At 56.3% G+C, this 15,331-nt stretch overlaps 2 protein-coding genes across 2 annotated transcripts; both read right to left on the bottom strand.

The window, feature by feature from the left end:
- Nucleotides 1–1,603: 1,603 nt before the first annotated feature.
- RAB3D (RAB3D, member RAS oncogene family) lies at nucleotides 1,604–7,667 on the bottom strand. Its single transcript, XM_060182225.1, has 4 exons — nucleotides 7,511–7,667; nucleotides 4,452–4,756; nucleotides 1,882–2,000; nucleotides 1,604–1,796 (listed from the first exon to the last, which is right to left on the bottom strand). Exons 2-4 carry the CDS (start codon nucleotides 4,677–4,679, stop codon nucleotides 1,604–1,606), a joined length of 540 nt encoding a protein of 179 aa, XP_060038208.1. The 5' UTR covers nucleotides 4,680–4,756; nucleotides 7,511–7,667.
- Nucleotides 7,668–11,479: 3,812 nt separating this feature from the next.
- TMEM205 (transmembrane protein 205) lies at nucleotides 11,480–15,151 on the bottom strand. The gene is made up of 5 exons (XM_007525967.3): nucleotides 15,129–15,151; nucleotides 14,604–14,640; nucleotides 14,393–14,496; nucleotides 14,073–14,236; nucleotides 11,480–11,841 (listed from the first exon to the last, which is right to left on the bottom strand). Exons 3-5 carry the CDS (start codon nucleotides 14,484–14,486, stop codon nucleotides 11,536–11,538), a joined length of 564 nt encoding a protein of 187 aa, XP_007526029.2. The 5' UTR covers nucleotides 14,487–14,496; nucleotides 14,604–14,640; nucleotides 15,129–15,151; the 3' UTR covers nucleotides 11,480–11,535.
- Between the last annotated feature and the right edge of the window lie 180 nt (nucleotides 15,152–15,331).

Below are 15,331 nucleotides of genomic sequence, written 5' to 3' on the forward strand. Positions count from 1 at the left end.
TGGATAGGACACAGAGAAAAACGGAGAGAGGAGGGGAAGACAGAGAGGAGGAGAGAAAGACAGACACTTGCAGACTTGCTTCACCGCCTGGGAAGCGACTCCCCTGCAGAATGGGGAGCCGGGGGCTCGAACCGGGATCCTTACGCCGGTCCTTGTGCTTTGCGCCACCTGCGCCCCACCCGCTGCGCCCCACCCGCTGCGCCCCCGCCCGGCTCCCTCTTTTGCTTTTTTTTCTTTTTGCCTCCAGGGTTATTGCTGGGGCTTGGTGCTGGCACTACGAATCCACTGCTCCTGGAGGCCATTTTTCCCTTTTTTTTTATTGGATGGGATAGAGAGAAATTGAGAGAGGAGGGGGAGACAGAGAGAGAGACACACACAGAGACCCCTGCAGACCTGCCTCACCGCTAGTGAAACTTTCCCCCTGGAGGTTGGAAGCTGGGGTCTCGAACTGGGGTCCTTGCGCAGTCCTTGTGCCTAGCTCTATGCGCGCTTAACCCGCTGTGCCACCACCTGCCCCCTCCCATCTCTTTTTAAAATAAATAAAAATTAGATATTTTAAAAAATCAAGCAATAAGCTCATCCTCTGATCCACCTTCCTTCCACTCTCTTTCTTTTTTTTTTTAATTTTTATTTACTTATTATTGGATAGAGACAGAGAGAAGTTGGGAGGAAGGGGAGGGAGAGAGACAGAGAGTGCCCTGCAGCCCTGCCTCACCACACGTGAAGCTTCCCCCCTGCAGACGGGGGCCAGGGGCTCAAACCCAGGGCCTTGCACATTGTGACATGTGCGCTCAGTCAGGTGTGCTGCCACCTGGCCCCTTTCTTTCTGTCTGTCTTTCTTCCTTTCCTTTCTCTTTCTTCTTTCTTTCTTTCTTTCTCTCTTTCTTTCTTTCTTTCTTTCTTTCTCTTTCTTCCAGAGCCCTGTTCAGCTCTGGCTGCTGATGGTGCTGGGGATTGAACCTGGGGCCTCAGAGCCTCAGGCGGGAGAGTCTGTCTGCAGACTCTCCTGTGCTGTCTCCCCAGCTCTGGGATTTTTTTTTTTAAGGACCGAGGGGGAGAAAGAGATAGAAGGAAAGAGAGAGAGAGGGAGAGGGAGAGACCACAGCCCTGCTCCATCCTTGTGAAGACTCCCTCCTGCAGGTGGAGACCAGGGGCTTGAACCCAGGTCCTTCTACATGGTAACATGTCTGTGTGATCAGCTGAGTAGCCCCTAATCCTTTAAAGCTCTACTAACATATATATATAATTTAGAAAAAGAGAGAGTGAGAGATGAGAGAGACCAGAGCAACAACCAGGCCCAGGGTTCGAGACTAGAGCCCCAGGCTTACAAGACCTGTGTTCTACCTTCCAAGCTATATCTATGCACAAGGACCTGGTTTCAAGCCCCCGGTCCCCACCTGCAGGGGGGAAGCTTCCTGAGTGGTGAAGCAGGGCTGCAGGGGTCTCTGTCTCTCTCCTCTCTATCTCCCCTTCCCCTCTCAACTCCACTCTGTCCTCAAAACTAAGAACTAATGGTAACAATAAACATATTAACAAGTAGAAAATTTATACGAGTCACAGAGGGCGCTCAGCGTACCCAGCGTGTGCCTTCCTTTCCCACGGCTCAAACTAGACTGGGACCCTGACACCGCATGGGAGGATCCCCCAGCGCTGGGGGGAAGCTCCACTCACCCAGGTCATCTGCCAGCCTCTGGCCGTCCTCGGTGGGGACCACACGCTCGTCTTCCAGGTCACACTTGTTACCGACCAGGATCACCTGGGCATTGTCCCATGAGTAGGTTTTGATCTGCGTGGCCCTGAGGGGTGCGGGGGGCCGTGAGGTGAGGTGAGGGTCCTCAGGGGCCCCGGGGTTTGAGGGGAGAGGGCAGGGGTGGGTCTCACCAGTCCTGCACGGCGGCAAAGGACTCTTCATTGGCCACGTCATACATAAGCAGGAAGCCCATGGCCCCGCGGTAGTAGGCTGTGGTGATGGTCCGGTAACGCTCCTGGCCTGCTGTGTCCTGGGGACAGAGGGGACAGGCCATCTTCAGGAGCAGAGTTTATCTGCACAGCCTCTAGTCTCTGTCTGTCTCTTTTTTCTAACTTTTAATGTATTTATTCTTTTTTTTTAAAGATTTTTAATAAAAAATATGTATTTATTCATTTTCGGTTTTTGTTGCCCTTGTTGTTTTTATTGTTGTGGTTATTATTGCTGTTGTTATTGATGTCGTCATTGTTGGATAGGACAGAGAGAAATGGAGAGAGGAGGGGAAGACAGAGAGGGGGAGAGAAAGACAGACACCTGCAGACCTGCTTCACCGCCTGGGAAGCGACTCCCCTGCAGGTGGGGAGCCGGGGTTCGAACCGGGATCCTTATGCCGGTCCTTGTGCTTTGCGCCACCTGCGCTTAACCCGCTGCACTACAGCCCGACTCCCTCAACCCAATTTTTAAATTTTATTTATGCCTTTTTGTTGCCCTTCTTCTTTTATTGTTGTAGCTATTATAGTTATTGCTGTCGTCATTGTTGGATAGGACAGAGAGAAATGGAGAGAGGAGGGGGAGACAGAGAGGGGGAGAGAAAGACAGACACCTGCAGACCTGCTTCACCGCCTGTGAAGCGACTCCCCTGCAGGTGGGGAGCCGGGGGCTCGAACCGGGATCCTTACGCCGGTCCCTGCGCTTTGCGCTACGTGCGCTTAACCTGCTGCACTACCGCCCGACTCCCTATTTATTTATTTATTTATTTATTCTTGGACAGAGACAGAGAGACAATGAGAGAGGAAGGGGAGATAGAGAGGGAGAGAGACTGAGAGACACCTGCAGCCCTGCTTCCCCCCTGCAGGTGGTGAGAGGGGACTTGAACCCGGGTCCTTGAGCACTGGAATGTGAGCGCTCAACCAGGCTTGCCACCGCCTGGTCCCTCTCTCTGTTTCTCTTACAAGGCTCACAGGCAACTATTTAAGAGGTGAATTTGTCACGTGTAAGATAGAGTTCAAGGGGCTGGGTGGTGGCGCCCCTGCTTGAGCCCACATGTCAGCGCACACAAGGACCCGGGTTCGAGCCCCCCCGAGCCCGTCCCCACCTGTCGGGGGGGGAAGTTTCATGAGAAGGGCTGCAGATGTCTCTGTGTCTCTCTCCATCTCTGTCTCCTCCTTCCCTCGTGATTTCTCTTTGTCTCTATCCAATAATAAATGAAACGTTAAAAGGAGAAGAGGGAGAGGAAGAGGAGGAAGAGGAGGAAGTATTATTGTTGTTGGACAGAGAGAAATGGAGAGAGGAGGGAAAGACAGAGGGAGAGAAAGACAGACACCTGCAGACCTGCTTCACCGCCTGGGAAGTGACTCCCCTGCAGGTGGGGAGCCGGGGGCTCGAACTGGGATCCTTACGCTGGTGCTTGAGCTTCGCGCTATGTGCGTTTAACCTGCTCGACCCCCTTCTCTCTCTCTTAAATTTTTTTTTACTTACTTATTACTGGGCAGAGAGAAAGTGAGAGGGAGAGAGACAGAGAGACAAGTCAGTCCACCCAGGCCCCGCCCATCCAAGCCCCACCACGGCCACGCCCACCCAGGATAGCCCCACCCAGGCCCCGCCCACCCACCTACCCAGGCCCCACCCACTCGGGCTTAGCCCACTCAAGCTCCACCCACCCAAGCTTATTCACTCAAGCCTCACCTATTCGGGCCACGCCCACCAAACCCAAGTTTCCCAAGCCCCGCCCACCAGGCTAGCCCACCCACCCAGACCCACTTCACCCAAGCCATGCCCACTCCGGCCCTGCCCACCCAGCTCCACCAGCCCTGGCTCCACCTACCCAGGCCCTGCGCTGTCTACTCCAGCCAGCCAGGGCCCACTGGAGACGAGTCCCAGCCCAGTCCCTGATAGGCCCCGCCCTATCAACTCCAGCCAATCAGAGTCCAGTGGAGCCTAAGCCCCGCCCACCCAGGCACATAGTTCCCCCTCAGGCCCCGCCCACCCAGGCCCCACCTTCCAGAGCCCCTCCCCATCAACTCCAGCCAACCAGGGCCCACTGATGTTGTAGCCCCGCCCACCCCGGCCCCGCCCCATCAACTCAAGCCTGTCAATTCCAACCACCAGTGACATAGTCCCTCCCACTCCCTGAACGACCCCGCCCACCCAGGCTCCGCCCCATCAACTCCAGCCAACCAGGGTCCACTGATGTTGTAGCCCCGCCCACCCAGCCCCCATCCAACTCCAGCCAACCAGGGCCCACTGATGTTTTAGCCCCGCCCACCCAGGCCCCGTCCCACCAACTCCAGCCAACCAGGGCCCACTGATGTTGTAGCCACGCCCACCCAGGCCCCGCCCCACCAACTCCAGCCAAACAGGGCCCACTGATGTTGTAGCCCCGCCCACCCAGGCCCCGCCCCACCAACTCCAGCCAGTCAGGGCCCACCAGAGGCACAGCCACGCCCACTCCCCGCCCCCAGGGGCCCGGCCCCGCCCCACGCACCCAGATCTGCAACTTGATGCGCTTGTCGTGGCGGTACACGGTCTTGACCTTGAAGTCGATGCCCACGGTGCTGACGAAAGCGGGCGTGAAGGCGTCGTCGGCGTAGCGGAACAAGAAGGACGTCTTGCCCACGCTGCTGTTCCCAATCAGAAGCAGCTTGAACATGTAGTCGAAGTTCTGATCGGCCGCATCCCGCGGGCCCGAGGAGGCGTCCCCCGCCGAGGCCATCCCCGTGGGCGTGGGTGTGGGTGCGGGTGTGGCGGAGCAGAGGGGCACCCTCGCACCCTCAGCCCGGGCCCTGCAGTTTGGGGGGGAGAGAGAGATGCAAGCCCTGTGACCCAGCAGCCCCGGGTTCAAATCCTGACTCTGCCGCGGCGGCCTGGGAAGTAGCATCGGGAGGGGGGTGGTGGTGAAGCAGTGGACTTTCAGGCCCGAGGTCCCGAGTTCCATCCCCAGCACTGCATGAGCCAGAGGGCGACTCTGCTTCTATTTTTTTAAACAATATTTATTATTATTATTATTATTATTATTAAAGTTTTTATTATTGGGCAGGGGGTAGGTAGCATAATCGTTCTGCAAACAGACTGTCATTCCTGAGGCTCCAAAGTCCCAGCTGCAATCCTCTCACACTACCAGAAGCCAGAGCTGAGCAGTGATCTGGTTTAAAAAAAGAAGAAGAAAAAGATTTTATGTATTATCTATTTATTTATTTAATATTGGCTAGAGACAGCCAGAAATCAAGAGGGGCTAGGAGATAGACAGGGAGAGACACCTGCAGCCCTGCTTCACCACTTGCAGAACTTCCCCCCAGAAGGTGGGACCAGGGGCTTGAACCCGGGTTCTTGTGCACTGTAACGGGTGCTCAAGCCCCTGCTTCTCTCTCTTTCTCTCCAGTAGATAATTTAAAAAAATATTTATTTACTTATTTATTCCCTTTTGTTGCCCTTGTTTTATTGTTGTTGTTATTGATGTCATCATTGTTGGATAGAACAGAGAGATGGAGAGAGGAGGGGAAGACAGAGAGGGGGAGAGAAAGACAGACACCTGCAGACCTGCTTCAACACCTGGGAAGCGACTCCCCTGCAGGTGGGGAGCCGGGGGCTCGAACAGGGATCCTTACGCGGGTCCTTGTGCTTTGTGCCACCTGCGCTTAACCCGCTGCGCTACCTCCCGACTCCCAGTAGATAATTTTTTTAAAGAGCAAAACAGCTGTCCAGGAGGAGGTGCAGTGCTTAGAGAGTTGGACTTGTCTTCATGCAGAAGGACTCGGGTTCAAGCCCCCACCCCTACCCCCACCCCGTCCTCACTTGCAGGGGGGAAAGCTTCACAAATGGTGAAGCAGGGCTACAGATGTCTCTCTATCTCTCTCCCTCTCTATCTCCTCCTTTCTTCTCCACCAAGAAAAAAAAAAGATGGGAAAGGGTGAGTGGGAGGGATGTCAAACACTTGGGGACCAATTTGCGGGGGGTGCTTCCTCTACCTGCAGAGGAACCAGACCCGGGGTGGAGGGCGCAGGTGGGGAGGTGCTGGCCTCGTGGACTTTGCTCTGGGGAGAACAGCTGGTGTAGCCCAGGTATGAGCTGGGGGGAGGGGGACACCCGCCAGCTGGATAAAGCCACCCCCCCTTCAGGGCTTAGGTGTTGACTTGAACAGGTGTCCTCTCCCCTCCACCCTCCCCCCTCTCCCCAGATCTGCCCCTGAGCCCCTTTGGGGGAGAAAAGGGGGTTCAGGCAAGAGACAGTTTAAAGCCTCATTTCTCTCCTCTCCACCTGGGTTATCCAGCAATTTCTGTTTGATGAAGGGGCCGGGCCGGGCAGGTTAAGTCTGCAGATTCCCGGTGAGTCAGCCCTAGTGGCCTGATGGGACCCACAGGCACAACTTTCTCTTGGAAACCCTTGGAAGCTCACCCCCCGCCCAGTCCCCGCCACGTCAGAATCTCAGGGCCTCGTGGAGAGGTCTGTGCAGGTGGCGTGAGAAGCTTCCAGAAGGCCTGGGAGGAGGAGGGGGGGAGGAGGAGGAGGAGAAAAGGAAGGAGAAGGAGAAAGAGGAGGAGAAGGAGGAGGAGGAGAAAGAGGAGGAGGAGGAGAAGGAGAAGGAGTAGGAGGAGGAGGAAGAAGAGGAGGAGGAGAATTAGAAGATTGGGCCGGTAGTGGCACACTTGGTTGAATGCACATGTTATAAATATGCAAGGACCCAGGTTCGAGCCCCTGGTCCCCACCTGCAGGGGGAAAGCTTTTGCAAGTGGTGAAGCAGGGCTGCAGGTGTCTCTCTGTCTCTATCCTTCTCTCTCACCCTCTTCCCTCTCGATTTCTGGCTGTCTCTAGCCAATAAATAAATACAGAGAATAAAAAAAAATTTTAAAAAGCAGCAGCAGCAACATCGGCGGCTATGGTGTGGTGTGGCTAGCACACAGGTCTTTCTCAACGTGACTTTGGGTGTTTTTTTTTTTTTCTTTTTTCTTTCTCCCCAGCTTGAAGGAGGACGCAATCACCTCTCTCTCAGTGCCCCCCACCCTCTTTCCTTTCTTTCTTCTTCTTTTTTTTTTTCCTGCCCAGCCAGCCATGGGGCCCCACCCCTAATTCCGGGAGAACGAGTTTGAGGAGGGAAAGAGACAGGAAATCTTTCTCCATACTGGGCAGGGCGGCCACCAGGCTCCGGGGTGTGTATGTGGGGGGGGATCACCCCACCCGGTCCCTGGATTTCTGGGCCACCTGGCTGGTGGCTGGTGCCGCCCCTTCCTGACCATCTGAGCTTCCTCCATGCAGCCAGGCTCTGGGGAAGGGTCCCCTGGGAAAGAGGGAGTGGGCCCTGCTTCCCTCCCCCCGGGTGTCCCCATATGGTCGCATCCTGGGTCCCCAGCCCGACTCCCCGCGGCCCAGCTGGGAGGAGGGCGAGGTCAGAGGCGCCCCCCGCCCCCGCCACTTCCCACCTGCCTCTGCTCCCCAAGAACCTCCCCTGATACCCACCCCCTCCGCGCCCCCCTCCCACCAACCAACAACACCCGGGAACAAGAGGCGCAGGTTGCGGTGTGCACCTGGCTGGGCCAGTTGCGGGGTCACCTGTCTAGGAAGGGGGGGCGCCGCCCGCGGCCTTTGTGCTTCCGAAGTCGCTGCGACCCGGTTCTGGCCTCGAACCCGACCCCGCTGACACCACAACCACCGTCACCGCCGCCGGTAGCCACCCGGATCCCGCGGCAGCTCCTCCCCAGTCGGGGAGCGAGGGGCGGAGCCTTGTGCGCCAATGGGCGTGGCCAGGCCGCGGTGGGCGTGGCCAGGCCTGCGAGTGGACTAGTGTTTGGAGTGGGAGTGGCCTTAAAGGCGGTGGGCGTGCCCGAGCGCGCAGGGGCGTGGCTTGAGCGGCTGGCGGAGCTCTGTCGGCCGTGGGCGTGGCTTGAAGCGAGCTGGGCGTGGCTTACCGCGGGGGCGGGGCCTGGGGACAGGCTCCCCAGTGGAGGACATGGGGGGATAAATACTGAGGGTCTCCCCTCACCCCTCACCCCATTCTTCTTCTTCTTCTTCTTCTTCTTCTTCTTCTTCTTCTTCTTCTTCTTCTTCTTCTTCTTCTTCTTCTTCTTCTTCTTCTTCTTCTTCTTCTCCTTCTTCTCCTCCTCCTCCTCCTCCTCCTCCTCCTCCTCTTCCTCCTCCTCCTCTTCTTCTTCTTCTTCTTCTTCTTCTTCTTCTTCTTCTTCTTCTAGCATTTGCCCTTCTTCCTGAAAAGCTATTTCTAACCCGTAGGAGGAACGGGTACTATGGGCACCTCAGCTGGGAGCCTCCTTCCATCTGGAGCCGGGTTCGAATCCCCAGCCCCAACTGCCTTGCTCAGAGACCTTAAATACTCCATGTCTCATCCTGGGGAGATGGCCAGAGGGCTCTGAAGTCCAACTCCATCAGGAAGTGGAGAGAGAGGAGGATGAAAGGAAGATACATTTACATGTAGTGCTAGGTGTGTGTGTGTGTGTGTGTGTGTGTGTGTGTGTGTGTGTGTGTGTACGTGACTTGGGAAAGAAGATAAGCTGGGGACCTTAAATTATATTTACTATACTAATATTAAATATCTATTTGTAGAGATTTGGCGGCAAATCTATACAAATATAGAGACAGCTGTGGAAATAACCTTGGGATAACTGCTTCCCATGGATGCAATGGGGACCCGGAATTCTGGTAGGGGCAACCAGTGTGGAGTGGTACCCCTGTTGTCTTGTGATTTTATGAATCAATATTGAATCACCAATAACAAAAATTTTTTTTAAAGATTTCATTTCTCCCTCTGGGCCTCAGTTTCCCCTCCTGTTCTTTCCCCCCTCCCCCCCATCAAGGTGTCCACATACAGAGTGGGGTGAGGGTCCTTAGCAGAGTTGAGTTTTTGTAACGTGTGGGGCCAGCCGCATGGGAAACAAGATTGGGGTCTTTGGAGTTAACCCCCTCTTTGTTTTTTTTTGGGGGGGTTGCCTTCAGGTTAGCGCTGGGGCTCCGTGCTTGCACTACAAATCTACTGCTCTTGGAGGCCATTTTTTTCCCTTTCTGTTGCCCTTGTTTATCGTTATTATTCTTATTGCTGTCGTCCTTGTTGGATAGGACAGAGAGAAATGGAGAGAGGAGGGGAAGACAGAGAGGGGGAGAGAAAGACAGACACCTGCAGACCTGCTTCACCGCCTGTGAAGCGACTCCCCTGCAGGTGGGGAATCGGAGGCTCGAACCGGGATTCTTATGCCGGTCCTTGGCGCTTTGCACCACGTGTGCTTAACCCCCTGCGCTACTCCCCGGCTTCCGAACCACCTCTTTTTAAATGTTGGGCTCTCAAGCTTGAGGTCCTAGGTTCCATCCTTGGTATTGCATGTACCAGAGGAAGGCTCTGCTTCCTTTCATTAATCAACCTTTTCTCCCTCATTAATAAACCTTTTAATAATAGGGGGTCGGGCGGTAGCGCAGCGGGTTAAGTGCACACGTGGTGCAAAGGACCGGCTTAAGGATCCCGGTTCGAGCCCCCGGCTCCCCACCTGCAGGGGAGTCGCTTCACAGGCGGTGAAGCAGGTCTGCAGGTGTCTGTCTTTCTCTCCCCCTCTTTGTCTTCCCCTCCTCTCTCCATTTCTCTCTTCCTATCCAACGACAACGACATCAATAACAACAACGATAACTACAACAATAAAACAAGGGCAGTAAAAAGGAATAAATAAGTAGCAGTAGTAATGATAGGGCCAGGTGGTGGCAGATGGGTTGAGCACACATGCTACCATGCTCAAAGACCTGGGTTCAAGCCTCCGGTCCCCACCTGCAGGGGATGTTTCTTAGGTGCCGAACAGGGCTGCAGGTCTCTCTCTCTCTCTCTCCTTTTATCTCTCCCCACTCCATTTTAGTCTTTACCCAATGAATAAAATATAAGAAATATATTTTTCAAGATAGATTATGTGGCAGAGAGAGAGAGAGAAAAAAAAAAAAAACAGAGCCCGCCCCTGACACATGCTATATCCGGACTTGAACTCACGACCTCTTGCCTGAGAGTCCAAGATCTTACTCAGCGCACCAGCTCCAGGATTACGATCTTACTTTTTCTTCAGAGGCCGGAGTCTCTCTCCGTCTGTCCGTCATTCACTGAGTCACCCCTCCCCCCGCCCGACCCTTATGGCCCCTGACCCCCCTGGCCACCACTTCAGAGCATCTGTAAGAATGGAGCATCAAGACCCATAGAGCTGCGGTGTCTCCCATTCTGTCTCGCTCTAACCAGTGGGGAAAAGCTGTGTTGACAAGGGAATAAGGGGGCGTGGTCACACCGCAAGGGGCGTGTCCAAACACCAAGGGGGCGTTCCCACTAGCTAAAGGGGTACCGCCAAGGGGCGTGTCCTCCGCCTACGGGGGCGTGTCCTCAGCCTACAGGGGGCGTGTCCTCAGCCTAAGGGAGCCTGTCTGCAGCTGGTCAAGAGCGCAGGGCTCACAGGCTGTCGAGATTCTAAGTTCGATCCCCAGCACCACACAGGCTTGACTGGGTGATGCACTGGTCTCCCTTTTTCTCTCTCTGTTATGAAAGCAATTACAAAAAAAGTTTTATTTATTTTTAATATTTATTTCTTCCCTTTTGTTGCCCTTGTTTTATTGTTGTAGTTACTATTGTTGTTGTCCTTGTTGGATAGGACAGAGAGAAATGGAGAGGAGGGGGGAAGACAGAGAGGAGGAGAGAAAGACACCTGCAGACCTGCTTTACCGCCTGTGAAGCGACTCCCCTGCAGGTGGGGAGCCCGGGCTCGAACCGGGAGCCTTATGTCAGCCATTGTGCTTTGCGCCACCTGCGGTTAACCCGCTGTACTACAGCCCGACTCCCATGAAAGCAATTTTTGAAAATTTTTTTTAGGTATTTCATTTATTTTATTTTGAGAGAGCTACAAGGAGAGAAAGTACTCGGAGAGAAACACCAGAGCACTGCTCAGCTCCAGCATATGGTGGTGCGGGGCGGATTGAACCTTGGCCTTTGGAACCTCAGGCATGAGACTCTCTTTGCATAACTATTATGCTACCTACCCCCCCCCGCATTTTTTTTTTTTTGCGCATTCATTACGCAGTGCGCCAGGACCCAGGTTCGAGCCCCCGGTCCCCACCTGCAGGGAGTAAGCTTCCCAAGTGGTGAAGCAGGGCTGCAGGTGTCTCTGTCTCCCTTCCTCTCCATCGCCCCCTCCCCTCTCAATTTCTCTTGGCACCTATCCGATAATAAGTAAATAAGTAAATAAATAAATAAATATAAACACGGAAAAAGAAAAAGACAACCAGGGGGTCTAGCCCATCCTTCTGGTAAAAAGAGAGCGAGAGGAGGAAACAGAGACCCTGCAGCACTGCTTCATCCTTGCAAAGCTTTCCCCCTGCAGGTGGGGAGCTGGGGTGGGGAGGGGGGGCTCGAACCCGGGTCCCTGCGCATTGCAACATATGAGCTCAACCAGGTGCGCCACCACGCGGCCCCTTCAGGTGGGCTTCTACGCGGGTCCCCACGCCGTCTGCCCCCACCCCACCCGCCCCGCAGGTGCTCAAGGAACAGGGGGTGCAGAGTTCTCAAGCGGGCACACACGTGGTTTATTGGGGGGGCTGGGGGTGCGGGGGGACCCCTAGATGGCTCGCAGCCCCAGGCCGAGCCCCGCCAGCCCCAGCCCGCTGGCCAGCAGGCAGCCCAGATTGCAGAGTGAGGACAGCCCGTGGGCGCGCACGAAGGCCTGGCGCCGCGCCGCGTACTCGGGGTCCCGGGCGCGCAGCTGGAGGTAGGGGTCGGGGCCCCCCTGGCTGCCGGGCACCTCGCGGCCCAGGCCTCGCTCCTTCTCTGCCGCCTGCAGCGCCCACATGGCGGCCGTGGTGCGGGGGCCCAACCAGCGGGCATTCAGGGCGGCCAGAATGGTGGAGGCGGCCAGCAGGAGCAGCTGCGGAGGAGGAGGGGTGGAGGAGGGGAGAAGGGATGTGAGGGGGAGAGAACCAAGCAGGGATGGGGAGAAGAGAGGGGAGGGGAGCGGGCTGGGGGAAGGGGCGAGAGGGGAAGAGGAGTGGAGAGGCTTGAGAGGAAGGAGGGCAGGGGGGTGGAGAAGAGAGGTGGGGGAGTGAGGGCGATGGGGGGTGTGAGTGGGGAGGAGGGGGATTAAGGGAAGAGGAGGGGTGTGAGGGGGAGGGGAGGGAGGAAGAAGGGGTGAGGAGAGGTGGGGAGCTTGAAGGACAAGAGCAGGGGAGAGCAAGGGGTGATGGGAGGGAGAGCAGGGGTTAGGAGGGGGCAGGGAGGAGAGCTGGGTAGGGGTAGGAAGAGGGCAGGGGAGAGGCAGGGGGGAGGAGGTGGTGCCTCCTGGCTCCTCAGCGCTCCAGGCAGGGGTGGGTGTGGGTTCCTGATGAGCACAGGCTTGCAGGCCTGAGGCCCCAAGGCTGCAGGTTCGATCCCTGGTACCATTTTATCCGGGAATCCAGCACAACCCGGTTCCCTCTCTCATGGTTCAAATCAACCAGCCCTTTAAATCTGTTTCCTTCCTTTATTTCTTGACACACACACACACAGAGAGAGAGAGAGAGACCATAGCTCCGCTGCCCCATGGACAGCACCCAGGGAGCCCCATGGAGGGTGGGCAGGGCTGTGGGGTCTCTCCTCTCTCAGCACCAGGCACAGCACCCAGGGAGCCCCATGGAGGGTGGGCAGGGCTGTGGGGTCTCTCCTCTCTCAGCACCATGGACAGCGCCCAGGGAGCCCCATTGAGGGTGGGCAGGGCTGTGGGGTCTCTCCTCTCTCAGCACCAGGCACAGCACCCAGGGAGCCCATGGAGGGTGGGCAGGGCTGTGGGGTCTCTCCTCTCTCAGCACCATGGACAGCACCCAGGGAGCCCATGGAGGGTCGGCAGGGCTGTGGGGTCTCTCTCCGGCTCCCCACCTGCAGGGGAGTCACTTCCCAGGCGGTGAAGCAGGTCTGCAGGTGTCTGTCTTTCTGTCTCCCTCTTTGTCTTCCCCTCCTCTCTCCATTTCTCTCTGTCCTATCCAACAACAATGACAGCCATAATAGTAACAACAATGATAAACAACAAGGGTGACAAAAGAGAAAAAAAAAAAAGGCCTTCAGGAGCAGTGGATTTATAGTGCAGGCACCAAGCCCCAGCAATAATCCTGGAGGCACTTAAAATCAATCAATAAATTCATAAATAAACAAATTAGAGAGAGAAGGACAAACACCTGCAGCATTGCCCCACCACTCAGGAAATTTCTCTTCCACAGGTGCTCCTATGAGGTGGCCTGAGGCTTGAACCCAGGTCCCCTCACACTCTATCTTTAAAAGACAAAAAAAATGGGGGGTGCTGGTCGGTGGCACTCCTGGTTGAGCGCACATGCTACAATGCGCAACGACCCACATTCAAACCCCTGCTTCCCACCTGCAGGGGGAAAGCTTTACGAGTGGGGAAGCCGGGCTGCAGATGTCTCTCTGTCTCTCTCTCTTCCTATCTCCTCCTTCCATCTCAATTCTCTATGGCCTATCCAATAAAAAAAAAGGGGGGGGAAATCAAAAAACATGGCCAGCAGGAGCAGTGGATTCACAGTGCTGACATCAAGCCCCCAGAGATCACCCTGGTGGTAATAAAAAAAAAAAAAAAAAAAAAAAAGAAAGTTCTGGAATACCTAGTTGCCCATAATCTCCTCTTGTCCCAGCTGGATGCTTCCTGCAGCATCTGGAATCTCACCCTCGCCCAGGAGAGCTCGCTAGGCCAGGAGCAACAGGAGAGCCCCCGGGAAGGTGCCTGGCATTGGGGTTTCCATTTCTGCCTGAGCGAAAGGAGGCTGGAAGACTAGATTCCCCCATCTGACTGCTTTTGAAACAAGGACCCAGGGTCAGTGGCCTCACAGCCCAGCTGAGTCACGACAATTTGGCTGCCGGCCTGGCCAGGAGGAGAGAGAAAGAGAGAGAGAGAGAGAGAGAGAGAGCTCTTGAGGACAGGAGCTCAGATGGTACACTGCCCAAGTCTATACAGCTCCCAACCTGGTCTCCTGGGCTTTTGTTTCCAAAGGCTCACGGACTTCTAGTGGGGTGTGTGTGTGGGAAGGATGTGAGGGTCCCCAGAGGAAAAGAGGGGAAGCCCCCCACCCCACACCTCACCTCACCTCCCCCGCCACGCCCGCCCTGCCCACTTACCTGGCCGACATCCCACCAGGTGAACTGGGCCCACTTCTTCTGTGAAAGCCAGATGAAGAGGTTGATGAGGGCGCAGGCCAGGGAGGTGTGGAAGTAAAAAGGAAACAGCTTGCTCTGCACCAGGCCGAAAGTGTGCCGGGGAAGGTTCCGGAAAAGCAAAAAGCCTGGGGGGGGGGGGGTTTTGCAGGTATAGGGCGAGAACCACACAGGTGTTGCAACCTGCTCCCCCTCCCCGAACCCACCCTGATACCCCTCCTCCCAACCACCATCTCCCTGCTCAAGCTGATGCCCACCACCCCCCCACGACCCCAAGTCCCTACCTGAGGCGAAAGTCATCCACACCTGCATGCCCCAGGCCCCGGACAGGACCAGCAGGTGCACCACGGCCACAACCCCCGGGACCCCTTCCTCCATGCTTCAGGCCCTGGGTAGAGGGGAAGGTGGAGCCCCATGTGGCTCGCGGCCATGTCACCTTTGCCCCCCCAACCCCCCCAACGGTGGCCTTCACATCCCACAAGACCCCAGGCTCACCTTCGGCAGGAATCCAGGGATCACAGACCTGGAGATTCTTCTTATTTTTATTGCGGGGGGGGGGGGGAGGGACCCAGAACGGTTCGTTCAAACCCTCCCCCCGCACGAACTTTCCACCCAAGCCCCCCCTTGTCTCCCCTCAAGACCTCAGGCTTTCTGCACCCCCCAAACATGCATGCCAGAGTCGGAGACCCGCCCCCCCCCGAAAAATTTCAGCCCTCCAACCCCCAAGCTCGCCTGCAGCTCAAGCTCTCCAAGGATCCCTAATCTCCTCGGGGACCCCATTGTAGAAGCACAGATCTGCCCGCCCCCATATCTGAATAGATCCCCTGCTATAAATGAGATGCCCCCTCCCCCCAGATCATGCTGGGTACCCCCAGATCATGCTGGGTACCCCCGGTTCGAAGCCCCAGACTCCCGACCCCACTCTGGGGTACCCCAAGCTCAAGCCGCAGCACCCAGGTGTCCCGGATCAGAGGCGCAGGGGGCAGAATCGCGGGGGCCCCCACTCCCCCTGCAGCATACCTGCCTCTCGGGTTACCCCCCCACGGATCGCAGGTCGGCTCAGCCTCCTCCCCTCTTGGGGCCAGCGGTCGCCCCGCCTCCCGGTAGACTTTAGCCAATCGAATCGTCGGTCCACCACAGCTCGCTCCGCCCTCTGGACTTTGAGCTCGATGATTGGTCTATTCCTACAAGAGGTCCCGCCCCCTCCTCAGGCTCTCACCCAA

The sequence above is a fragment of the Erinaceus europaeus genome, chromosome 23, assembly GCF_950295315.1.
Source record: "Erinaceus europaeus chromosome 23, mEriEur2.1, whole genome shotgun sequence".
NCBI classification, from domain to species: Eukaryota; Metazoa; Chordata; class Mammalia; order Eulipotyphla; family Erinaceidae; genus Erinaceus; species Erinaceus europaeus.